This window comes from Mytilus trossulus, chromosome 9 (assembly GCF_036588685.1).
Source record: "Mytilus trossulus isolate FHL-02 chromosome 9, PNRI_Mtr1.1.1.hap1, whole genome shotgun sequence".
In the NCBI taxonomy this organism is placed as follows: Eukaryota; Metazoa; Mollusca; class Bivalvia; order Mytilida; family Mytilidae; genus Mytilus; species Mytilus trossulus.
In genome coordinates this window covers 49,594,539-49,621,925 of record NC_086381.1, presented here as the reverse complement: position 1 = coordinate 49,621,925, position 27,387 = coordinate 49,594,539, and the positions used below count along the sequence as shown (strand labels likewise).

The following is a 27,387-nucleotide window of genomic DNA, read 5'->3' as shown; positions in this document are numbered from 1 at the left end:
AACCCTCTATCAAGAAAATCATGATAGGAAATGCAAGCACGGGAATATCGTATCATTTAGGAGATATACACACCGTGTTCACGTGCTGGTGCAATGTTGCTACTCAGAATTGGTCAAACAGGCACATTTGGTGTATCCTTTCTCAATCTTATGTTTCAGAAGGTGTGTTCTTACTTTTTGCGTTAAAGATTTTGCAAGATACATTCGTATAGCATAGCACTAAGTACATTCTTATAACATAACACTGGACAATACACATTTTGAACTTTTTATCTTAAGTACTCAATCAGATGAATGAAAAACTGTACACGTACTCATTCAAACGTACGTTCTTATAGCATAGCACTAAGTTCTTACTGAAAACATAATACAATGTACGTTATTATATTCAAAGATTAAGTACAATCTTGTTAGGTACCACTAGAAATCATATGATAACATAGCATTTTAACCTTAATCGGACGAATGAGAAGCTGTACAATTACTCAATAAACGGTAGATTAGACTGGAACCATATTCTGATATGTTTGCAAAGCTGTGCCCTTACTCATTCAGATGCATTTGAGACAAGCTTGGGATCTCTGGCAGATGTTTGAGAAAGCTGCACCCTAAGCCATACAGACACATATGTTGTATCCTTTCTCAATCTTATGTCTGAGAAGGTGTATTCTTACTTATTTCGTTAAAGATTTCGCAAGATACATTCTTATAGCATAGCACTACGTTCATATTTATAACATAACATAAGACACATTCTGACCTTTTTAGTTTTAGTACTCAGACAGATGAATAAAAAAACCCTGTACAGTTACTCAATGAAACGTACATTATTATAGCATAGCACTAAGTTCTCACTTGAAACATAACACTAGGTACATGATATTAACAAAAGATTACGTACATTCCTGTAATTAGGTACCACTAAATACAACATAATCACATTATATTTAGACCTTTTATAGCTGACTAAATGCGGTATGGGCTTTGATCATTGTTGAAGGCCGTACGGTGACCTATAATTGTTAATGTTTGTATCATTTTGGTCTTTGTGGATAGTTGTCTCATTGGCAAGCATACCACCTCTTCTTTTTTATATTGTTCAGATGAATAAGAAGCTGTACAATTACTCAATACCGTAGATAAAGACTGGAACTATATTCTAACTTGCAAAGCTGTGCCCTTACTTATTCAAATGCATTTGAGAAAAACTGTGGATCTCAATCAGATGTTTGAGAAACCTTCACATTAAAAGAGGGACGAACGATACCAGAGGGAAAGTTAAACTCATACATCGAAAATAAACGGACAAAGACAAGCCTGAAAAAAAGGACAAACGAACAAACAATAGTACACATGGTACATCATTGAAAACTAAAGAATAAACAACACGAACCCCACCAGAAACTAAGGATGATCTCAGGTGCTCCACAAGGGTAAGCAGATCCTGTTCCACATGTGGCACTCGTCGTGTTGCTTATGATATAACAAATCGGGTAAATAGTATAATTCGGTAGGTCACATTTATGAAAGGGAAGGGGATTGTATTTATGACGTAAGGAACATATCCGATATCTTTTGTCAAACGGTTATTCCATAACGGTTAACCAACTCGTGATGGCGTTCGTAAAAATTGCTAAGAGATGATTTTAACTTCACCATTTAGAACTCTTGATTTAATAGCTTCATTGTGAATAACAACCCTCTATCAAGAAAATCATGATAGGAAATGCAAGCACGGGAATATCGTATCATTTAGGAGATATACACACCGTGTGCACGTGCTGGTGCAATGTTGCTACTCAGAATTGGTCAAACAGGCCCATTTGGTGTATCCTTTCTCAATCTTATGTTTAAGAAGGTGTGTTCTTACTTTTTGCGTTAAAGATTTTGCAAGATACATTCGTATTGCATAGCACTAAGTACATTCTTATAACATAACACAGGACAATACACATTTTGAACTTTTTATCTTAAGTACTCAATCAGATGAATGAAAAACTGTACACGTACTCATTCAAACGTACGTTCTTATAGCATAGCACTAAGTTCTTACTAAAAAAATAATACAATGTACGTTATTATATTCAAAGAGTAAGTACAATCTTGTTAGGTACCACTAGAAATCATATGATAACATAGCATTTTAACCTTAATCGGACGAATGAGAAGCTGTACAATTACTCAATAAACGGTAGATTAGACTGGAACCATATTCTGATATGTTTGCAAAGCTGTGCCCTTACTCATTCAGATGAATTTGAGACAAGCTTGGGATCTCTGGCAGATGTTTGAGAAAGCTGCACCCTAAGCCATACAGACACATATGTTGTATCCTTTCTCAATCTTATGTCTGAGAAGGTGTATTCTTACTTATTTCGTTAAAGATTTCGCAAGATACATTCTTATAGCATAGCACTACGTTCATATTTATAACATAACATAAGACACATTCTGACCTTTTTAGTTTAAGTACTCAGACAGATGAATAAAAAAAACCTGTACAGTTACTCAATGAAACGTACATTATTATAGCATAGCACTAAGTTCTCACTTAAAACATAACACTAGGTACATTATATTAACATAAGATTACGTACATTCCTGTAATTAGGTACCACTAAATACAACATAATCACATTATATTTAGACCTTTTATAGCTGACTAAATGCGGTATGGGCTTTGATCATTGTTGAAGGCCGTACGGTGACCTATAATTGTTAATGTTTGTATCATTTTGGTCTTTGTGGATAGTTGTCTCATTGGCAAGCATACCACCTCTTCTTTTTTATATTGTTCAGATGAATAAGAAGCTGTACAATTACTCAATACCGTAGATAAAGACTGGAACTATATTCTAACTTGCAAAGCTGTGCCCTTACTTATTCAAATGCATTTGAGAAAAACTGTGGATCTCAATCAGATGTTTGAGAAACCTTCACCTTAAAAGAGGGACGAACGATACCAGAGGGAAAGTTAAACTCATACTTCGAAAATAAACGGACAAAGACATGCCTAAAAATAAAAAGGACAAACGAACAAACAATAGTACACATGGCACATCATTGAAAACTAAAGAATAAACAAAACGAACCCCACCAGAAACTAAGGATGATCTCAGGTGCTCCACAAGGGTAAGCAGATCCTGCCCCACATGTGGCACTCGTCGTGTTGCTTATGATATAACAAATCGGGTAAATAGTATAATTCGGTAGGTCACATTTATGAAAGGGAAGGGGATTGTATTTACGACGTAAGGAACATATCCGATATCATTTGTCAAACGGTTATTCCATAACGGTTAACCAACTCGTGATGGCGTTCGTAAAATTTACTTAGAGATGATTTTAACTTCACCATTTCGAACTCTTGATTTAATAGCTTCATTGTGAATAACAACCCTCTATCAAGAAAATCATGATAGGAAATGCAAGCACGGGAATATCGTATCATTTAGGAGATATACACACCGTGTTCACGTGCTGGTGCAATGTTGCTACTCAGAATTGGTCAAACAGGCACATTTGGTGTATCCTTTCTCAATCTTAGGTTTCAGAAGGTGTGTTCTTACTTTTTGCGTTAAAGATTTTGCAAGATACATTCGTATAGCATAGCACTAAGTACATTCTTATAACATAACACTGGACAATACACATTTTGAACTTTTTATCTTAAGTACTCAATCAGATGAATGAAAAACTGTACACGTACTCATTCAAACGTACGTTCTTATAGCATAGCACTAAGTTCTTACTGAAAACATAATACAATGTACGTTATTATATTCAAAGATTAAGTACAATCTTGTTAGGTACCACTAGAAATCATATGATAACATAGCATTTTAACCTTAATCGGACGAATGAGAAGCTGTACAATTACTCAATAAACGGTAGATTAGACTGGAACCATATTCTGATATGTTTGCAAAGCTGTGCCCTTACTCATTCAGATGCATTTGAGACAAGCTTGGGATCTCTGGCAGATGTTTGAGAAAGCTGCACCCTAAGCCATACAGACACATATGTTGTATCCTTTCTCAATCTTATGTCTGAGAAGGTGTATTCTTACTTATGTCGTTAAAGATTTCGCAAGATACATTCTTATAGCATAGCACTAAGTTCATATTTATAACATAACATAAGACACATTCTGACCTTTTTAGTTTAAGTACTCAGACAGATGATAAAAAAACCCTGTACAGTTACTCAATGAAACGTACATTATTATAGCATAGCACTAAGTTCTCACTTAAAACATAACACTAGGTACATTATATTAACATAAGATTACGTACATTCCTGTAATTAGGTACCACTAAATACAACATAATCACATTATATTTAGACCTTTTATAGCTGACTAAATGCGGTATGGGCTTTGCTCATTGTTGAAGGCCGTACGGTGACCTATAATTGTTAATGTTTGTATCATTTTGGTCTTTTGTGGATAGTTGTCTCATTGGCAAGCATACCACCTCTTCTTTTTTATATTGTTCAGATGAATAAGAAGCTGTACAATTACTCAATACCGTAGATAAAGACTGGAACTATATTCTAACTTGCAAAGCTGTGCCCTTACTTATTCAAATGCATTTGAGAAAAACTGTGGATCTTAATCAGATGTTTGAGAAACCTTCACCTTAAAAGAGGGACGAACGATACCAGAGGGAAAGTTAAACTCATACATCGAAAATAAACGGACAAAGACATGCCTAAAAATAAAAAGGACAAACGAACAAACAATAGTACACATGGCACATCATTGAAAACTAAAGATAAACAACACGAACCCCACCAGAAACTAAGGATGATCTCAGGTGCTCCACAAGGGTAACCAGATCCTGCTCCACATGTGGCACTCGTCGTGTTGCTTATGATATAACAAATCGGGTAAATAGTATAATTCGGTAGGTCACATTTATGAAAGGGAAGGGGATTGTATTTACGACGTAAGGAACATATCCGATATCATTTGTCAAACGGTTATTCCATAACGGTTAACCAACTCGTGATGGCGTTCGTAAAATTTACTACGAGATGATTTTAACTTCACCATTTCGAACTCTTGATTTAATAGCTTCATTGTGAATAATAACCCTCTATCAAGAAAATCATGATAGGAAATGCAAGCACGGGAATATCGTATCATTTAGGAGATATACACACCGTGTGCACGTGCTGGTGCAATGTTGCTACTCAGAATTGGTCAAACAGGCACAATTGGTGTATCCTTTCTCAATTTTATGTTTTAGAAGGTGTGTTCTTACTTTTTGCGTTAAAGATTTTGCAAGATGCATTCGTATAGCGTAGCACTAAGTACATTATTATAACATAACACAGGACAATACACATTTTGAACTTTTTATCTTAAGTACTCAATCAGATGAATGAAAAACTGTACATGTACTCATCCAAACGTACGTTCTTATAGCATAGCACTAAGTTCTTACTGAAAACATAATACAATGTAGATTATTATATTCAAAGAGTAAGTACAATCTTGTTAGGTACCACTAGAAATCATATGATAACATAGCATTTTAACCTTAATCGGACGAATGAGAAGCTGTACAATTACTCAATAAACTGTAGATTAGACTGGAACCATATTCTGATATGTTTGCAAAGCTGTGCCCTTACTCATTCAGATGCATTTGAGACAAGCTTGGGATCTCTGGCAGATGTTTGAGAAAGCTGCACCCTAAGCCATACAGACACATATGTTGTATCCTTTCTCAATCTTATGTCTGAGAAGGTGTATTCTTACTTATTTCGTTAAAGATTTCGCAAGATATATCTTATAGCATAGCGCTAAGTTCATATTTATAACATAGCATAAGACACATTCTGACTTTTTTAGTTTTAGTACTCTTACAGATGAATAAAAAAACCTGTACAGTTACTCAATGAAACGTACATTATTATAGCATAGCACTAAGTTCTCACTTAAAAACATTACACTAGGTACATTAAATTAACATAAGATTAAGTTCATTCTTTTTAGGTACCACTAAATACAACATAATCACACTATATTTAGACCTTGTTCAGATGAATAAGAAGCTGTACAATTACTCAATACAGTAGATAAAAATAGAACCATATTCTGACAAGCAAAGCTGTGCCCTTATTCATTCAAATGCATTTGAGACAAGCTGTGGATCTCAAGCAAATGTTTGAGAAACCTTCACCTTAAAAGAGGGACGAACGATACCAGAGGGAAGGTTAAACTCATACATCGAAAATAAACGGACAAAGACATGCCTAAAAATAAACAAGAACAAACGAGCAAACAATAGTACACATGGCACATCATTGAAAACTTAAGATACAAATGATAGGCACTTGCCTAAGGTTGCCTGGGTCCAAATACCCATGCGGGTAAAGTTACGGAACTTTTTTTTAGGTCCAAAGCTAGGGTAGGGTGACCCTACCATCCCCCTTCTTTCGTTTATAAAATTTTCCCTACGGCAAAGCTTTTTTGCCCACTAGATACAAATGATAGGTACTTGCCTAAGGTTGTCTGGGGCCAAATACTCAGGTGAGTAAAGTTACGGAACTTTTTTTTTGAGGTCCAAAGTTGGGGTAGGGTGACCCTACCATCCCCCTTTTTTCGTTCATAAAATTTTCCCTACGGCAAAGCTTTTTTGCCCACTAGATACAAATTATAGGCACTTGCCTAAGGTTGCCTGGGCCCAAATACCCAGGTGGGTAAAGTTACGGAACTTTTTTTTTAGGTCCAAAGTTGGGGTAGGGTGATCCTACCATCCCCCTTCTTTCGTTCATAAAATTCTCCCTACGGCAAAGCTGACAAATGATAGACACTTGCCTAAAAACCTAAAAAAGACCTAAAAAAAGTTCCGTAACTCTTCCAACCTGCGTTCAGGCAATTGCCTATATAGTGTACCTAGACAAGTATGGACAAAAGCTTTGATGTAGGGACTTTGCTATGAATTAAATAAGGGTAGGGTCACCGAAGCTCAACTTTGAACCTCAAAATAAAAAGTTTCGTATCTTTACCCACCTGGGTCTTTGGGTCTAGGCAAGCTTAGGCAATTGGCTATCGAGTGCATCTAGTGTGGACAAAAGCGTTGCCGTGGGGACTTTGCTATAAATTAAATAAGGGGGTGGTAGGGTCACCCGACCCCAACTTTGGACCCAAAAAAATATTCCATAACTTTACCAACCTGCGTCTTTGGGGTCAGGCAAGCTTAGACAATTGCCTATCTAGTGTACCTAATGTGGAGAAAAGCTTTGCCGTAGGAACTTTGCTATGAATTAAATAAGGGGGATGATAGGGTCACCCAAGCCCAACTTTGAACCTCAAAATAAAACGTTTCGTAACTTTACCCACATGGGTCTTTGGGTGCTGGCAAGCTTAGGCAATTGCCTATCGAGTGTACCTAGTGTTGACAAAAGCTTTGCCTTAGGAAATTTGCTATGAATTAAATCAGGGGGATGGAAGGGTCACCTGACCCCAACTTTGGACTTAAAAAAAGTTCCGTAACTTTACCCACCTGAATCTTTGGGTCCAGGCAAGCTTAGGCAATTGCCTATCGAGTGTACCTAGTGTGGACAAAACCTTTGCCTTAGGAAATTTGCTATGAATTAAATCAATGGGATGGTAGTGTCACCTGACCCCAACTTTGGACCTAAATAAAAGTTCCGTATCTTTACCCACCTGGATCTTTGGGTCCAGCCAAGCTTAGGCATTGCCTAACGAGTGTACCTAGTGTTGACAAAAGCTTTGCCGTAGGGACTTTGCTATGAATTAAATAAGGGGGATGGTAGTGTCACCCGACCCCAACTTTGAAACTGAAAAAAAGTTCCGTAACTTCATCCAGTTGAGTTTTTGGGGCCCCAGGCAACCTTGGACAAGGGCCTATCATTTGTAACTTGTGAGCAAATAAGTTTTGCCGTAGGGAAAATTTCATGAAGGAAAGAAGGGGGATGGTAGGGTCACCCTACCCCATCCGGGACTTTTCCGTATGGAAATGTTTACGGATTATAGTTATTTTACATAAGCTTGAATCTAAATAATTTTTTGCCAGTTTAGATTCACCAAAATATTTATGTCAAATCGTTCTAGTTCTATTTGACGTTTGTAGTTCTTACACTTATCGCTTTTCTTATAAGAATGTAATAAATAAATTATTAGAGTGACTATTTACTTTTGAATAATTTCTAGCTAGTTCTTAGGCGAAAAGTGAATATAATGGTTATCAGCTTTTTTTTTCAATCGAATAATTTCTATAAGCTTGAAGATCTAATTGAATCGCTTCACTAGTTCTAGTGTGGTCCTTCAGGATTTTGAAAATATACTAAAGAAGTTTATATTGTATTCGGTACTGCACCGGAATCCAATGAAGAGACACAATAACTGATGTTATATGATCACGTTTTCTGGTACGTGTAACGAGCCTGGCCGCTGTATTCTGTAACTTATTTACTAAACTGGCATTTACTCCATATAGCAGAACATATTATCTCGTGAACATTATTTCTAATACTATTTTTTCTGATATTTTCTCTTTACTTTTTGGTATTTTTCATTCTTCTTTTCTTTGTATCGCATTTGATAAAAAAATATGAAAATATCAGTAAAAAAAACGTTAAAAATTTTAATAATAATTCGAAGTCATACATTTGTATGTTATAGGACTAACACGTGCTCCTTTTCCTTTTTTTTATATGTTAACAAGAAGAAACGATTAGAGTTGATTCACGTGTAGATTAAATTCTTCTGTCCCTACAATGCATTTATTTATCAAAATCCATTTGTTTTTTTATTGATTTACTATTTTGTGTGTGCAATATAGAAACAGAAAGCACTGTTCATTCAAAATAGGAGATTCAAATACAATTTGTGTGCACTCGATTTTCGCTGATTTTATACATTTTTCAGCCGTCTGTATCAATATACACTGAATTCTACGGGGTATGATTAAAGCATTGTTTTTAGCTGTAATCTCTGTCTAGCCTTTTTATTTTCACTCTTTTTCGTCCTGCATTATTTGTTAATCCTGCCTTTTTTTCGCAAAGTGTGTAATCCTGCCTTGGCACTCACACCGCATCTTCCTATATCTATTGTTATTTTTACTCAACACTCCTTCCCTTTTCCTTTTTTAAATTTTATCCTAGCCCCGCACCACCACCCCATCAATATATTTGTGGTTTAATACGGGTGAATCGAATGCATTTTTTTTTTAAAATATTTCTTCTTTCTCCAACTACGCGTACTGTATATGAAATAAATTGTAAAATATATTCAACTTCTTATACGTGCGTAATATACGATCTAGCACTCACACAAAGCATAGTATCAAATTTACCTGATGTTTTCATTGATTTTTACAATATTACAGCAGAAGGCTGATACGATTTTAAATGTTTTTCATGCTTAACTGATTTTTGGTTTTATTATTGAGTTCTATTCATGTGACTTGAGCTATTATTAGTTGTTTACATGACAGCTATTTCATTGTCCTGACACGGAAAATATTCACATTTTGATTTTCCACACACGAAGAAGTGTGGCTGTTTGCGAAATCTCATAGTGGATTGATTGTCAACATATAAACATGCATCTACGCATTGGATGTTTTATGACTTTTCTATTACTGTTCGTTTTCATTGCATGTATTTCATGTATAAGATATGAACCGAATTGGGAATCAATAGACTCAAGGCCTGTACCTGGCTGGTTCGATGATTCTAAGATTGGCATTCTCATTCATTACGGAGTGTTTTCCGTCCCTTCGATCTTATCCGAATGGTTCGTGGAGCAGTGGTTAGGATGGAAAAGTCCAATTCTAATGAAGTTCATGAAAGAAAATTATCGACCCGATTTCACGTACGCAGACTTTGCACCACAATTAACGGCAGAGTTTTTCGATGCCAAAGAATGGGCGAATTTGTTGAAACTATCTGGAGCTAAGTAAGTACATTGTATTTTATTTATATAAAGAGGACATAAGAAATACGTCTTCAAGTCAATGACCTCCCCCAAATGACATACTATTATGTTCAAAACAAGTAATTTGATATTTCAAAGCACAAAGAGACCAGTCGTCAACATAAACAATGACCTTACTAGGATCAGATTCAGGATTTCAAGTTATCGCAAACGGACAATCTTGTACATTTGTATGCATAAATATTTTAAATTTAGAAATGAACTTCAATTATTAAAATATTATACATATACAATCATAGATGTAATACTTCATCTATGATACATATAAAATGTATAAACATGCATTACCTGTTGTCGTCTGCACCCATTGTATAGATATTGATGTTCTTATATTTGAACTGGCTTGTATAATTCTTAAAAATCGTTAGACCGTTATTGAAATTATTATATTGATCGTTTGTTGAAAATATTCAAATACTTCTATAGAAAGTGTTATTTCATAAACAAATATTAAGGTTGTAAATAACTTTTTTCAAGTGGCCGCGTTTCGACTAAGTCAATATTTCTTAGGGTATAGACAAAATGTACAAGTGATTATGTCAGACTGAACCGAATTATGTTATAGTTCAAGGACGTGACCTGTGCAATAATTGAAGTAGTTAATGCACACCTGAGTCGTGCATTATCCAGATTATACCACAGTAAGGGAGCTACCATTTGATTTTTAATTGGGGGGGGGGGGGGGGGGGAGGGGGCTAGGATGAACATTGTTGTCCTGCATTTTTTTTAGCTGTAATCTCTGTCCTGCCTTTTATTTTTTTTTTAGTTCATCCTGACTTTTTTTTTTACCTAAATTGTCGTCCTGACTTTTTTTTTTTGCAAGTGTCTCATCCTGTCTTTTTTTTTTACTCAAAGCTCCTGACCTGCCTATTTTTTTCAAATTTCATCTTGATTTTTGCATTTTCCACAATTAGTTAAATTCAAATTAGAAACTTAAGATGTCCCATATTGACCCGTTTTTTTCTATTCGGTTTTGAACAATAATGTAACCTAATACAGTAATACAGAAATCAAGAGATATTTGTTTTAAACCCGAAATGCATTTTACTGTCATCCTCTATGGGAGCAAGGGCTGTTTAACTTCCCCCAAAGTAATAACAGATGAATACCTTCCTTGTTTTTTTATATATAACTATGTTGTATTTCTATATCTATGTCGGAATAATAGCGAGCTACAGAGCTTATGTTGTATTGTTATATGTATAACCGACTTTAAATAAATCTTTTATGCTATATGCTATGCTATATATAATTGCTTTGCCTAATCTACACTTTAAATAACACTTTATATAGAAGTATTTGAATAGTTTCAACAATTTACATTGACTCTATTTTTTATTCGTTAACATAAAAGCTTCGATCTCTGTTCACACATTTTCTATTTCATATTTATTTTTCATATCAGGTATGTAGTATTAACGGCAAAGCATCATGAAGGTTTTACCATGTGGCCTTCCAATTTTTCCTGGAATTGGAACAGTATGGATGTCGGCCCTAAAAGAGATATTGTTGGTAAGTGTTTTCTTATAACGGAAAGAGAAATTCAATTATGACCCAAAAAGGGGTAGAAGTATTAAGTGTCAGTTCACGAACAAGAAAAGCATGAACGTTCTATGTCTTCTTGCAAATACCAGAAGCCGTTTCAATTAAAATTACTCAAAAACAAACTGCTTGCTGTTGCGCTCAAAACGATATAAGTAAAGATACATATCAAATTATTACCCTTTAAAATTAGAGAAGTCCGATTGACTGTGCAATGTATAGGTATGCAGTGAGTCACGTCCGATCAGAATGGCGACATTGCACGAGTACGATGGCTTGTTTAGGGAGCTACCATTTGATTTGTATGTGGGGGCTAGGATGAAAAATGTTGTCCTGCATTTTTTTTAGCTGTAATCTCTGTCCTGCCTTTTTATTTTTCACTCTGTTCAGTCCTGCCTTTTTTGTTTTAGTTTATCCTGACTTTTTTTACCTAAATTGTCGTCCTGACTTTTTTTTTTTGCAAGTGTCTCATCCTGCCTTTTTTTTTACTCAAAACTTCTGTCCTGCCTATTTTTTTCAAATTTCATCCTGGCCCCCCCCTCCCCCCATAAAAATCAAATGGTAGCTCCTTTAGAGAGAGTTTCACGCTCTCTGTACAATAAGATCACTTGTAACAACCCTTTCAGGGATCCGCAAGTTTTCTGTAGCGTACCTATCCAATATACCAAAAATATGCTTGTGCCAGTCCAAAATGCCCTGACCTTTAAGCCGGACGGCCTCGTTTATAGGACCTAGCTTTTGTGTTCTTTGTCGGTTAATTTGCTCTCGTTTCAAACACGCATGAAATATTTGCCACTGAACGTTAAGCACATATCAAACAATCATTTGATTTGTATAATCATGTAAAAAGTTATCTGTAAATACACCTGGGAAAGGTACAGTAACTATATATCATGATAGATCGAACAATTTTCATTAAATAAATTTTATAAATCGACAAATACTTAAGAATTGCATGCATTTTTGTCCTTTCAAAACATATCTGTTACGTAAGAGAGGTATCGTCTTGTTTGATGTGGTTATCAATTAATTGTAATTTATTATTAAAAAAGGTGACTTTTAATTTATAACCAACCGATTTACGATGTCAACAATAAACTTGAAATGAAACTATTACATTAATATATTTAAGGAATGACTGTAATATTTGGTCTGTGTATGCGGAAGAAGTAAAATCGGGTCACCATAGTTTGGAGTTTAATTTAAAAAAAAAAAGAAAAAAAAAAGATTACAATCATTACTTATAATTTAACAATAACAAATTCATGTTTATGCCCCATCTACGATAGTAGAAGAGCATTATGTTTTTTTGTTTTCTGGTATGTGCGTCCGTCCGTTCGTCCGTCTATCCCGCTACAGGTAAAAGTTTTTTGGTGAAGGTAGTTTTTGATGAAGCTAAAGGCCAATCAACTTGAAACTTAATACACATGTTCCCTATGACATGTTTTTTTCTAATTTTGGCATCAAAATTAGATTTTTTTTACTCCATTTCATAAAAAATCATAGTGCAAGTGGGGCACCCGTGTACTTTGGACCCATTCTTGTTTAAGGAGAAAATCATGGGGAAATACCGTTGTTGATCTGACAGTCACATGAAAACATATCTATGAGCTTTAACATACAACTTTCTAATCAAAAGTCGTGTCACATCCGAAATTAAATTATTCTAAATTATATGCGATTTCTTTTATTTTTAGGTGAGCTTGCAGACGCTATTAGGGAGAATACAGACCTCCATTTTGGACTATACCATTCTTTATTTGAGTGGTTCAATCGACTTTATTTGGAAGATAAGGCAAATGATTTCAAAACCCAAAAGTTTGTTGCTGTAAGTTTTTCTTCTAAAACCATCTGCACAATTTAACGCAATTAAACGCAATTGAACACAAGATCGTTTAGACAAAGGGTCACTTTCCCGGTATAGACAAGTCTACTTTCAAACAGAAAAATATATAGAAACAAAAGTCGTGTTTTCACTATTGTTTATATTTATCAATTCAAAAAAAAAAAAAAAAGACCTGACTGACAATAAACGAAAAAAAGGAATTAGACGGCAACCTACGACAACCACTGAATTACAGACACGTGACTTGGGACGAGCACATATATAATGTTTAGGAGCTACCATAATTTTCAACGCTTAACCCTCACCTATTATAGCCTGCGGCAATGTTGTAACATCACGTCAACTTCACAATTAACTTTAGATTCTGCTTGAAAGACAGCATCCTTTACAAATGAAGTACATATTCATCTGTTTTGTAGGCAGCCATATATCCCATATAGTAACTTCTTGAAACATTGTAAAACTTAATGGTATTTTCGTTTCAATTGCTGGGAGAGGACGACTCTAATGTAGTTATAACTTATGTCCAATCCCTTTTGCTACTTTTGCAAATAAAACATGTTTAACTTTCAATTGCTTTTCATGTCAGGACCTTTTATAAACAACAAAATATTTTTTTTCCATTGTTGAAGTCCATACGAAGGCTTATAATTTCTTTTTACTACTACATTTTATCACTTGTTGAAAGTTATCTAATTGGCCATCTTCTTACTTTTATATTTATATTAGTTTGAAGTTTAGAAAATAATTTGAGAAAAATTAAATCTGTTTTTCCAGAACTTGCAATATATAACAATCTGGTGTAAACACAGACTATAATTATAATGTAACTACCATTCAGAATCAATTAATTTTTCATCATTGTTGATTCATTGATTTGTTAACGTTCGTTTATTTTCTTTCATTTCGAACACAACCATTTTGTATTTGCGTTATTATCGTGGTATCGATCCTAGCTATTTGTATCTTGAACCATAGAACTCTTTTTGTCAGAAAACACTTGTCAAACATCGAAACGTACTATCAACACTAATCTGTGTCCACACTTGTATCAGAAAATATTTCAATCTACTGAAAAAATGAAAAGAAATCATTCGTAAAGCCTCGGTCACATCTTACCGGATAGCACGAACGGACGCCTGACTGATGAAAATAAAAGTTGTCCGTTGACAAAATTGTTATCCGTTGGGAGTCTTTTGATGTACTGACCGAATAAAACGGACGTGTAACGGACACACACCGGATATACAACTTACGAGAAACGGAAACGTACCGGACAGAACAGATGTCGAACGTACATCCAACGGACGTGTACCGCTTAAAATAGACACCTAACGGAAGCGTAGCGGATAAAACGGATGAACAAGATATACGGAAAAATCAAAGGCGACAATAATAAAACATGTAAATCGCATAAATATTTAAAATGCTTGTGTGTAACTGCTTTTTGGTTTGTCCTTAAAAATTCTGTCGAAGGGCAGTGTCTGGTCTGAATAAAAACTGCTTAATTGTGAAGACGTGCCTATACTCTACGATCGAATATGAATAATAAGAATTCATGAACTTTAAGAAATCTGACATACCAATGATTGGCATTTCTGACGCGAAATTTTTAATTGGCATTTACTTAGTATCCGTTTCAGATTCGTTCATCATCCATTTTATCCGTTATATGTCCGTTCGAGCTATCCGGTACGGTGTGACCGAGGCTTTATATTATTTCTACAGTCCCTTATCTACATATTTTGAAGCGAGAGAAGGTAGTCTGCTTAATCAATTAATTATTATCTTTTGTAGGCTAAAACAATGCCAGAACTGTATGAGATTGTCAATAAGTACAAACCGGAAATCATATGGTCAGATGGTGATTGGGTTGCTAATGACACTTACTGGAACTCTACAAACTTTCTTGCTTGGCTCTATAACGACAGGTACAAAGTATAAAAAATGATAAATTAGTACGATCTCTTACTTTCAGGTGACTTGTAGGATATAATGAGATTGCAATACCTTGCCCCTTTCATATGTAAAAATATCATTTCCGGTAAAGTAACAATTTTCGTAACACATACAAACTGAGGCAATGAAGCACGAGTATCTTTACTTTTTCGATAACGCTTTCATATAATTATTTATAAACATTTTGTATTGAAGGAATGCATACTATCTTATCTTACATTATCATCTCTCTAAGTCATTCTATTGTTTGGAATATACATATATAGAAAGGGGCCTATGTGGTGGGTTTACTTTAATCTCAATCAAGGTGAAGTCAAATAAAGATGATATGTAAGAATAAAACGATTAAAGAAATTGATTCATGCATACTATTTTATATTATATCATTGTAGTCCAGTTAAAGACTATGTTGTCACCAATGATAGATGGGGTTTCAATGACAAATGCAAACATGGAGGATTTGTTAATTGCGGAGACAAATTTAATCCAAGTAAGTATTATTTGATTTTAATAATTGACCAATTAGACTTGTGATTTGAAAAACATTGAATTTCCCAATCGTATTTGATGGTTTGATGGTACATGCAGTCATGCACATTACTCAAAGAAACTTTGCGAGATTTTAGATTCGATCCATAGCTCGTCCTAAATATGCATGATCTATTTGCCACTGGACATTATCAACTAATATTTATTCAACCATTGAATCCATGGTTGAGTTAAAAACGACAATGATATTGGCAGCATTGTTAACAATGCAATTTGAAGAAAAGAGACCAACTAGGACCAACAACTCATGAACACAAATAATTTGTTAATTTTCGTGTTACGAAATTCAATTAAGCGTGTTATATAGGTCAAAACAAAACGTTTTATATATATAAAAAAGGCCCATCAGTGGGGAGCATCGACAAGGATACTACTAGAATCATATTTCACTTAAAAACAAAGTGCACAAACAAAACAGTACGTGAATACAATGCATTATACCAATGTCATAATACAAAATGAAGGGATATACATGTATATAAAGATGATTTCTTATGTTATTATAATAAGTTCCCTGCAGTAAGGATCTGAACGGTAGTACTCGTGGACTTTTCTACACGTGAAGCATTGTTACAATTACTCCACACATCCGTTTCTTAGTTTTCTTAACAAGAGACACATTTATGATATTAAAAGCAATTGATGCTAGTACAATGTAGTTCAATTTTAAAAACTAAACTCATGTTTTACATATTTTTCACAGAGGTACTGCATGCGAGAAAATGGGAGAACGTGATGACAATAGATAAACATTCTGCTGGATACAGAAGGAACTCTAAACTTTCGGAATATTTTACTATGAATGAGCTTTTGACCCAGGTCGCTCAAACTGTCAGGTGCGTTTTTTCCTATTTTATAATCATATTAAAATATAATACTCTACAATATCATCTTTTCAAAAGACTAGGGAAGAAGGATAAGTTTTTTTTAATTGCTAACCAAACCCTGGACACAATCAGTATTGTGATTAAAATAAAACTCAATAAAAAAAATTACGCAATTTTTGGTCATTAATATTATAGCCCCAGTCACACTGTCACGTTTTACTATGTTTTAAAATGCTGTGTTTTGAATAAAAATGTCCCGTTATTTTGAAAGCTAGGTTTTACTAGGTTTGTGCTACGTTCTTACGGCTTTCCCCCTGACACCATTTGTGAGTATGGTCTTGATGAAACGATGATAGTCCGTCGGAGGGTGACGATGAATGGCTAACAGAGAGAGCCATTATTCACATATCTCTTGCACGTTAACGACACCCTTGTAGATTTCGAAAAAGAGGCAACAAGGCAACACTCGCACCCGCAGAAAGGAAAGGGATTAATATAAGTTGCAAAACTTGTTTCCCAATTTACTATAAATAAATATGTTAAAACTAATCACGTTTTACTACGTATTTGTACGTGTGGACCAACGTTTCCACCACGCATTAATACGTAGTTAGCACGTTTTGTTACGTTCCGATAAGCTTTGATACGTATTTACTAGGTTTCTATTTCCTTTAAATTTTTGCTATGTTTGTTGTTGAATTTTTAAAACATACGGGGCAGGTCCCGTTTTGAACAAATTATTGCTTCGTTACGCTTTGATACGTATATTCCCGTTTCGCTACGCTTTTAAAACAGTGCGACTGGGGCTCTAATCTGTCATGTTTTACACTTTAGCTAATAATTGTTAGGGTGTCAGGTTTTACACTTATAGCAACCACTTCTAGTCTATCAGGTTTAACACAGGGCAACTACTGCTAGTCTGTAAGTTTTAACTTTATATAACAACTACTAGTCTGTCATGTTTAACGCTTTAGAGAACCACTGCTATTCTGTCTGGTTAAACACTTTAGACAAACACTGCTAGTCTGTCTGGTTTAACACAAGTCAAGCACTCCTAGTCTGACAGGTTTAACACTTAAAGCAACTGCTAATAGTCTGTCAGGTTCAACACATAACGCAACCACTGCTAGTCTGTTAGGTTTTACAAAAGGCAACCACTGCTAGTCTGTCAGCTTTGACACTTTAGTCAAACACTGCTAGTCTGTCTAATTTAACAGTTGAGGTAACCACTGCTAGTCTGTCAGGTTTAACAAAGGGCAACTTCTGCTAGTCTGTCGGGTTCAACACATAACGCAACCATTGCTAGTTTATCAGGTGTAACACAATGCAACTACTGCTGGGCTGTAAGGTTTAACACATAATGCAACCATTGATTGTCTGTCAGGTTTAACATTTAAGGCAATCACTGCTAGTATGTCATGTTAAACACATAACAATTACTGCTAGTCTGTCAGATTTAACACTAAAAGCAACTGATATTAGTCTGTCAGGTTAAACACATAAAACACAGAACAACTACTGCTACTCTGTCAGGTTTGACACTTTAGGCAAGTACTGCAAAGCTGTCGGGTTTAACAAATGAAAACTATTATTAGTCTTACAGGTTGAACACCTAAGCAACCACCGATAGTCTGTCAGATTTAACAGATATTGCAACCACTGATAGTTTGTCAGATTTAACAGATATTGCAACCACAGATAGTCTGTCAGGTTTAATACTTTAGGCATTCACTACTAGTATGTAAGGCTTAACACATTACGAAACCATTGCTAGTATTTTTTTCATAGAATTTCACGATAATTGTTTTGTTATGCCAGGGTTAACCTGACCTTATGACATGTTTATTGGTTTTGTACTTCACAATTGACTTCGACCACTAATCGGTTGAGAGTGGTTAGGGGTTTATTATTTTCAAGATGATTGCTAGATTCTTAATTTCTTGAAAATAAAATGTTATATATTGAAGTAAAAATAGCGTTTGTTCCTATAGCAAATTAGAAAGGAAATTTGATTAAAAATGTTTATCCAGTATATTATTAAAAAAAAAGAAGAATAGCTTGGTTTTCGGTTAACATTGAAAACTTATTCTTCGTCCCTGAAAAAATCAAATATTTTCTTTTTTGCAAAATCGGAATGGTCGGTGTCTTATTTGTGATAAATGATTTTCTTAATTTAAGTTTTAGAAGATGAGATTTTGGTGTTTATTATATCAATACTAGATTTGTTTGTTTATGGTAGAACCCTTGGACATTATATTCTAAGTCGAATAACCCCCCTTTTATAGTGAGTCAAGAAACTTGACCATGCAATAAGTAGCATGAACAGATACTAGTATTTGAACTGTAATAAATTGTATCTTACCTTATGTTTTTCAGTTGTAATGGAAATATACTGATTAATGTCGGAATAACCAAAGAAGGGACAATCAGTCCACTGTATCAGGACTATTTGTTAAAACTTGGTGCATGGCTTGAGGTCAACGGTGAAGCTATTTATGGTTCTAGACCATGGTTGTATCAAAACGACACTGTGAATGGCGACGTTTGGTAAGAAATTCAGCTACCCCTTGAAACACTTCCGTACATGCGCACTACTGTGTCAATTTGGTATCAGTTCTTTTAACAATGTAATCTTCTCATTGTTTCTCGAGATTTGAATACTTTTAAACACATTTTGATCTATATGCTTTTTATATGCTATCATATTTTTATAGTTTATTTCAATAACAATAGAAAAAAAGAACAGTAATTAATCAAAATATTGGAAATAACAACAGACAATATAATAACCACACTTGGCAAACTCTCCGGAAAAGAGGACGTATAAACAAACATTAACGAAAAATATATGGTTTAGATTGCCTGCATTAGTACCGACAACAAGTGTAGTTGTATTAAAGTTTTACATGAATGTGCTTATGCCTAACTCTATGTCTTTTGTATTCAAAACAATAAAACACACAATAAAAAAAGAAGATGTGGTATGATTGCCAATGAGACAGCACTGTCCACAAGAAATAAAAATTAACTTGTCCTTGCCTATGTACAGGTACACTAAGAGATTGTAAGTTATATGACTGTGTTATAGTAGCCTTAGGTAATATGTGCGTTTCACTTTGGTCTTGAGCATTGTATTTCATAAAGTAGGCAAAAATATAGCTTTAATAGTTCCATCACAAATGTATTCTATAAACTAATCAACACTATTGCTATAAAACCAAACACATAAAGAAAAAATACCTATGTAAAAGGGCTTATTTCAAATTAATTGATTTATAATTGTTATAAGTTGCGTTGCGTCATCACATAAATCGGTATACTATATCGGGATAATATTTGATTTGATAGTTGAAAGCTTAAAAGCATCATGAACGAAAGGAAATATATATACTTTTACTCGGACTTACTCTTAAAATGATTTTTACTATGTGTATTGTTGTGCGTTTGTTTTCCACATTAGCTACAGTTATAGGGTATAGGGGGATGGTTGAGATATAAAAAAAAAACATGTTTAACCCCATCGCATTTATGCGCCTGTCCCAAGTCGGGAGGCTCTGGCCTTTGTTATTCTTGTATGCTTTTTAATTTGAGTTTTTTTGTTTATAATTCGGAGTTTAGTATGAACTAGTATATATATTTGTTTAGGGGCCAGCATAAGGACGCCTTCGGGTGCAGGAGGTTATCGCTGATTTGAAGACCTGTTGGTGACTTCTGCTGTTGTCTGCTCTATGGTTATGTTGTTGTCTCTTTGACACATTCCCCATTTACATTCTAAATTTAATTTTACAGGTACACGTCCAAAGAGATTGGATCAGATGTCTATGTGTATGCAATTATGGTATCCTGGCCGAAATACAACAACACGTTAGTCCTTGGATCGCCAATTAAGGCATCGACTACAACTGTTATCAACATGTTAGGTTATGATGGCAATTTCTCCTGGAAACCAAACGAATATGGAGGCATTAACGTTACTATACCAGCAATACCTATTAACATGTTGCCTAATAAAGAGGCATGGGTACTCAGGATATCTGGGCTGATAAATTAATTCTAAACCCAAATTTTTCAAATGTCAACAGATTCTTAAAATTTTTGTACTCCTGTATATTGTAAACTCAACTTCTTTTAAAGATGACAATTGCTTCAATGTTTTGTACAGCTTCAGTTTTGTATTACTTTGAATTCATAGTTTAGTTTTTGTTATTTTGTTTGCAAGTATATTATTCATCATGTTGTTTTCTATGTAGCCTACTAAAAACTTTCTAATTTGAATAGATGTATGACAAATGACAATCATAACCTGTCTATTAATGAAGATTTACTATTATGATAAAATTGAGAATGGAATAGAATGATTAAATATTTAATTTTGTGTTCATGTTTAGTTTCAATATTCTACAGCGTTTATAGTTATAAGAAGATGTGTTATGAGTTCCAATGAGACAACTCTCTATCTAAGTAACAATTTGTAAAAGTAAACAGTTATAGGCCAAAGTACCGTCGTTATCAATGAATAGCAAGCTAAAAAGGTCCCACAAAATGAGTGTAAAACCATTCAAAAAGGGAAAACCCATCTATAACTAATTGGTGGCCTTCGGCTGTTGTCTGCTCTATGGTCGGGTTGTTGTCGCGTTGACACATTCCCTTGTTTCTTTTCTCAATATTATCTATAAAACAAAATAAAAAAAACTCTCTGCGTAGATAAAAAAAAACACTGTCGGTACATGTATCATTTGCATTTTGTTGATTAAGTTCAATTTAAAACTGGACCGCATCTGTCAGTGGTCTCGTAGTAACGTGTTTGCCTCGAGTGCAGACCGTTGTGAATTAAAACCTCGGACAAGTCAAATCATAGACTTTAACATTAGTATTCTCCGCTTCTCTGTCAATCATGTGGCATTAAGGAGTAAGAGCATACTTGTCAGACCGGTCGACTCGGAGTCAGAATACAGTGTCCAATTAAGGTAATATATCTACCTGCAGACTGTTGATCACTGTGACATAGTGCGCTAGCATGTTAAAATATATCTCAGCGTGTCGGTCCAGTAAAAGTTAAATCACAAAAAAATACTGTACTCAAGCAAAACTCGAAAAGGAAACTCCCAAATCAAATGGCAAAATTAAAAGCTTTAATCTCAAACGAATGGAAAACAACTGCCATATTTCTGATTTGGTTTAGGTATTATCTTATTTGGACAATGGTGAATTTAACCTGGTTTTAAAGCACGATACATATTCATCTTACATTAGTCTCGTCATGAATATGAATATGAATTTGCCACTCGACGTTAAGCATCCATTCATCATCATCATCTTCCTCCTCCTTCTCCTCCATCATCCATCATTCATAGAAAGAAAAAAAAACACAGGTCGTATCACAAATGATGCCTCTGATTTTGCCCCAAAAACTAATGGAAAATGATATATTAAATTTGACTTAAACTTATCTCAAATAGATACATTTAGAATAGCAGAAATTGTTAATGTGTCGTACTTGACTTTTAGCCTACATGTATGTCGATATGTTACAGATATATTTTGAAATTCCAAATTTGCTTAATAGGAAATATAACAAATGTATGGTGCGTTTAGATTTAGAAGTCGCCGAAACAGAATGAATTGAAATTTTCAAAAAAACAAAAAAAACAAGCAGGAAATACATGTACATGTGCAAAAAGACCGTTGCGATTTTTCAATTAAACCAGTACAGGTAGACTCAATGACTGTAAATTTATGTTCCTTTTTAGTTGTACCAAAATTTAAAGAAAACAAACGATAACATTTTTAATTTAGTTGCACGTCAAGTTGTTTTGTAGACTCATTTTTATAATACTTTACATTATTAATAATGAGCAACATGACATGTTTACCAAGAGCAATCTGCATGAAAAACGAATATAACTACCGTTGCATTGCTCTAGCTTCACGGATATTTACGAATATCATAAGGCATCCCAATTTTTTCTCGTCTGGTTTTTCCGGCGTCAACGACGGCGGTGGCGTCAACAATGTATTAGTTTGTTGTGAGGTCTAGTATGGAACGCCACGACTGCCTTATGTTAATAATCAGCATTATACGCAGTGTTCACAGCATTATATGAAGTGATCACAGCATTATATGTAGTGCTCACAACATTATACGAAGTGATCACAGCATTATATGCAGTGCTCACAGCATTATATGCAGTGTTCACAACACTATATTAAGTGCTCACAACATTATATTAAGTGCTCACAACATTATAATACGTGCTCACAACATTATATTAAGTGCTCACAACATTATTAAGTGCGCACAACATTATACGTTTGTTGTTGTATGATGAGATTGATGTATGATGAGATTTATGAATGATGAGATCATTCGGTAAACTTCGTTTTTTAGCGGAGATTACCGAATCCATAATTGGTAAATAACGGTAATGCCCAGCAAACAAATTTAAAAAGTTATTAAAATCATGTTATCATAAGGTAGCATACAATATTTAAAACTGATTGAAATAAGTAAGGAAAAGATGAAACTGAGAGGCATAATGATTGAAGTAGTTCTGTTCGTCGTAAGAAATACGAATGGCAAAATGTAAGTTAAATAATAAAAAGTTTATTTAATGAAATATCGTAGGAAAATTTGTATGATATATTCTCGAGTTCATTTCCTACTGAAGAAATTTAGCAAGGTGCCACTTTATAGTCCGTACTCAGTTTTAAAAAGCTTAATTACCTTTTAAATAAAACAGTCAGCTTTCTATAACACATAGGTGCCATATTACGCTAGCTTATATATGTCATGATAGAGTCATTTTTGGCATCGATTTTCAGAATTTGGCATTTTTACATGAATAAGTATCTAACAGATATGGAAAATGCAGTTTAAAGCATTTCACTGTAGGTGTTAAACATAACTTTACATCAATTATTCCATTTTTTTACAAGCTTTTTAGCACGGCAAGTACTAAGATTGTCTTCTAAATATGATCAGCAGTCTTATATAGAAATTTAAACTTTCATAGAAAAATTTACACTTTCAAGACCCTGTTTAACATTTTTTTTTAAAGTTATCATTTCTTATGAAAATTGAGTTTGTGGGGATGAATAAAACATTTACTACGTTTGTTCGTCAGTTTGCACGGTACATACATGTATATACATAAAAGTGGTATGCTTGCCAATGAAACAACTTTCCACAAAAGACAAAATGACATCACAGAAATTTTAAACAGCTAAACGGCCATAGTACGACCTTCAACAATGAGGAAAGCCCATACCGGATAGTCAGCTATAGAAGGCCCCGAAATGATAAACGAAAAATATTCCTAATTTATGTACAAACAAACGATCGAAAAACTAACATGTATATAACACATTAATTAACAAACGACAACCACTGAAATAAAGGCTCCTCCTGACTTGGGACGGCCACATATATGCAAAATGTGGCGGGTTTTAACATGTTAGCGGGATGTTGGTATCCTCCCTCTAACCTGGGACAGTGGCGTAACAGAACAACATAAGAACGAACTATGAAAATCAGTTGTAAAAGGCTTGTTAGTTTTCTCGTTTGCATTGTTTTACGTGGTCGTATCGGGGCCTTTTATAGCTGACTTTTTCCAAACAAAATCAATAATACCAATATTAAATTGACAAGTTCCAGGTCGACGGGTTCAAACAGAAAGATGTTAAAAGCAGAGAAAACTTCATCTTATAATCGGCATGACTTTATCAGATGACAATACCAATACTAAAATAAGGCTTACGCATAGTAATTCAGTCACAGACCCGCGATATCACGGATGTGTTCTAGTAAATATATATACATATTAAGTTGTATATATGGTGAAACTAATCCTCAAAATAAGTTTAAAATGCCCTGGTGTGGAATAAACTTGGGTTAAATTGATCATACTTCTTAATTTACTTATTTCAATCCGTTTTAAATATTGTATACTGCCTTAATGATCACATATATAATAATAACTGTTTAAATTTGTTTGCTGGGCATTAATTTACCGTAATTTACCAATTATGGATTCGGTGATTTCCGCTAAAAAACGAAGTTTACCGAATGATCTCATCATTCATAAATCTCATCATACATCAATCTCATCATACAACAAAAAACGTATAATGTTGTGAACACTTAATATAATGTTGTGAGCACTTAATATAATGTTGTGATCACTTAATATAATGTTGTGATCACTTAATATAATGTTGTGAGCACTTCATATAATGTTGTGAGCACTTCATATAATGTTGTGAACACTGCATATAATGCTGTGAGCACTGCATATAATGCTGTGATCACTTCATATAATGTTGTGAGCACTACATTTAATGCTGTGATCACTTCATATAATGCTGTGAACACTGCGTATAATGCTGATTATTAACATAAGGCAGTCGTGGCGTTCCATAGTCTAGTGTATAGAGAAACACTAGTGGTAAGTCAAAGATATTTGGTATGCAGTTGTATTAGTTTTGACTTTTATCATTACCGTGGAGATGATTAAGCCCTGCCCCCTCAGTTTTGGTCTATTGACTTTGAAACTTTTGCTTGATTTCATGTATTAGTTTGTGATTAGGTCAGTGTATGGGTAACCACTAGTGGTAAGTTAATGATAATTGATAAGCAGATGTATAAACATTGGCATGTCTCATTTCCATGGAGAATTTTGACCCTAGCTGCCCCCTCAGTTATGATGTTTTCAATTTGAAATTTTGCATAGTTTGCATATATAAGTTTGTGTTTAGGGTTGTTTAAATAGAACCACTCAAGATAAGTCGATGGTATTTGGTATGCAGTTGTATTAGCATTGACACATCTTATTTCCATGAAGATTATTCAGCCATGCACCTTCAGTCATGGTTCATTGACTTTGAATATATGCAAAACTTTTATTCCTATTTTAATTTCAACATTTGCATTATCAAAATTACAAAAAAGCTCTGTGATAACAGTGTATTGAGTCATTTTGGTTCTATGTTGATAACCTGTAAAAAAGTTAAACAGTCATACCAATAAAACACGGTTTTCTTCTCTGTTTGAGTTATTCCGCTGTTCCTGACGCACTCTTAATTTGATTGAAAATGCAATAAAAATTGAAAACAAAATCGCCTCATAAACTTGAATTAGCATTCAACAAAATAATGCATTTCAAGAGCAACATATATTTGAACCCCTCTTTATCCTGGGTCAACATTATCAGTATTGCTATGCATATTCAGTTTCTCTCTAAAAGTGGCCTTGCGAGCAAATCACACGATATTTACAAAGTGCAACCTATAAGATCTAAATAGGTAGAGTAGTATTTTTAATGGAAATTTGGTATTCCGTATAGCCATTAAAAATCTAAATTTTTAAGACAATCAGAGCAAAGGTTCCAGTTCCGCCCTTTTTATTAAATGATTCAAATCACCAGAACACTTTGAATTAAAAAAAAATGAAAGAAAAAAAAGAAAAACCCGGAAAAAAGGAGTTCTTTTATAGCATCGGGGAGTGCAACGTCTTGGGAACTGTTTTGGTTTTAAGCGCATCATGATAAATAAAAGTTCAGTCATCATAATAGAGAACAAGAGGCTCTCAAGAGCCTGAATCGCTCACCTTAATTTTTTGGTTAAATCTCTCATCAATGATTATTTTGGCTTTTCAATTTATTTAAATGTTCTTTGAATCGTCCTATTTTCTTCAAAAGCCAAAAAAAATCATTTTCTCCTATGTTCTATTTTAGCCATAGGAGCTATGTTTCTTGACATACAAGGAAATGAAATATAAAATTTATACTAGATACTCTGAAACTCATTTAGCCTAAGTTTGGCTAAAATTGATACAGCAGTTTCAAAGGAGAAGATTTTTTTTAAAGTAAGTCAACATGATGAGCAAATTGTGAAAAAAAGTCTTTAAAGGGCAATAACTCCGTAAGGGGTCAATTGACAATTTTGGTCAAATTGACTTATTTGTAGATCTTACTTTGCTGATCATTTCATGTTTACAGTTTATCTTTATCTATAATAATATTCAAGATAATGACCAAAAACTGCAAAATTTCCTTAAAATTACCAATTAAGTGGCAGCAACCCAACAATGGTTTGTTTGATTCATCTGAAAATTTCAGGGCTGATAGATCTTCACCTAATGAACATTTTACCCCATGTCAGATTTGCTCTAAATGCTTTCTTTTTTTGAGATATAAGCCAAAAACTGCATTTGACCCCTATGTTCTATTTAAAGTAACGGCGGCCATGTTTTTTGACGGATCAAAAATCGAAGCGCACATTTTGTGCAGGATATACCAAGGAACAATCATGCTAAGTTTCATTCAAATCCATTCAGTCGTTTCAGAGGAGAAGATGTTTGAAAAATTGTTAACGACGACAGACGACGTCGACGACGACGACGACGGACGCCAAGTGATGAGAAAAGCTCACATGGCCTTTTAGGCCAGGTGAGCTAAAAAGCTGACATCATAATAGAGAAAAACCTCTTCATTAGAGAGAAAACCCTCATCACAATAAGTAAAAAAAACCTCTGCATTATAGAGAAAAAGCTCATTATAATAGAGAAAAAGCTGACATCATAATAGAGAAAAACCTTATCATAAAAGAGAAAAACCTCATCATAATAAAGAAAGACCTTATCATGATATAGAAGGAAGTACCATAGGGAAGTTACGGCGTTCCATACAAGA

General features: G+C 34.3%; 1 protein-coding gene across 1 annotated transcript; it reads left to right on the top strand.

Annotated features, from left to right (window-relative positions):
- The first annotated feature begins 9,437 nt into the window (after positions 1-9,437).
- Positions 9,438-21,074, top strand: LOC134683053 (alpha-L-fucosidase-like). Its single transcript, XM_063542095.1, has 8 exons — positions 9,438-9,937; positions 11,382-11,488; positions 13,216-13,346; positions 15,162-15,295; positions 15,716-15,813; positions 16,576-16,708; positions 19,076-19,246; positions 20,489-21,074. Exons 1-8 carry the CDS (start codon positions 9,582-9,584, stop codon positions 20,748-20,750), a joined length of 1,392 nt encoding a protein of 463 aa, XP_063398165.1. The 5' UTR covers positions 9,438-9,581; the 3' UTR covers positions 20,751-21,074.
- Positions 21,075-27,387: the final 6,313 nt, after the last annotated feature.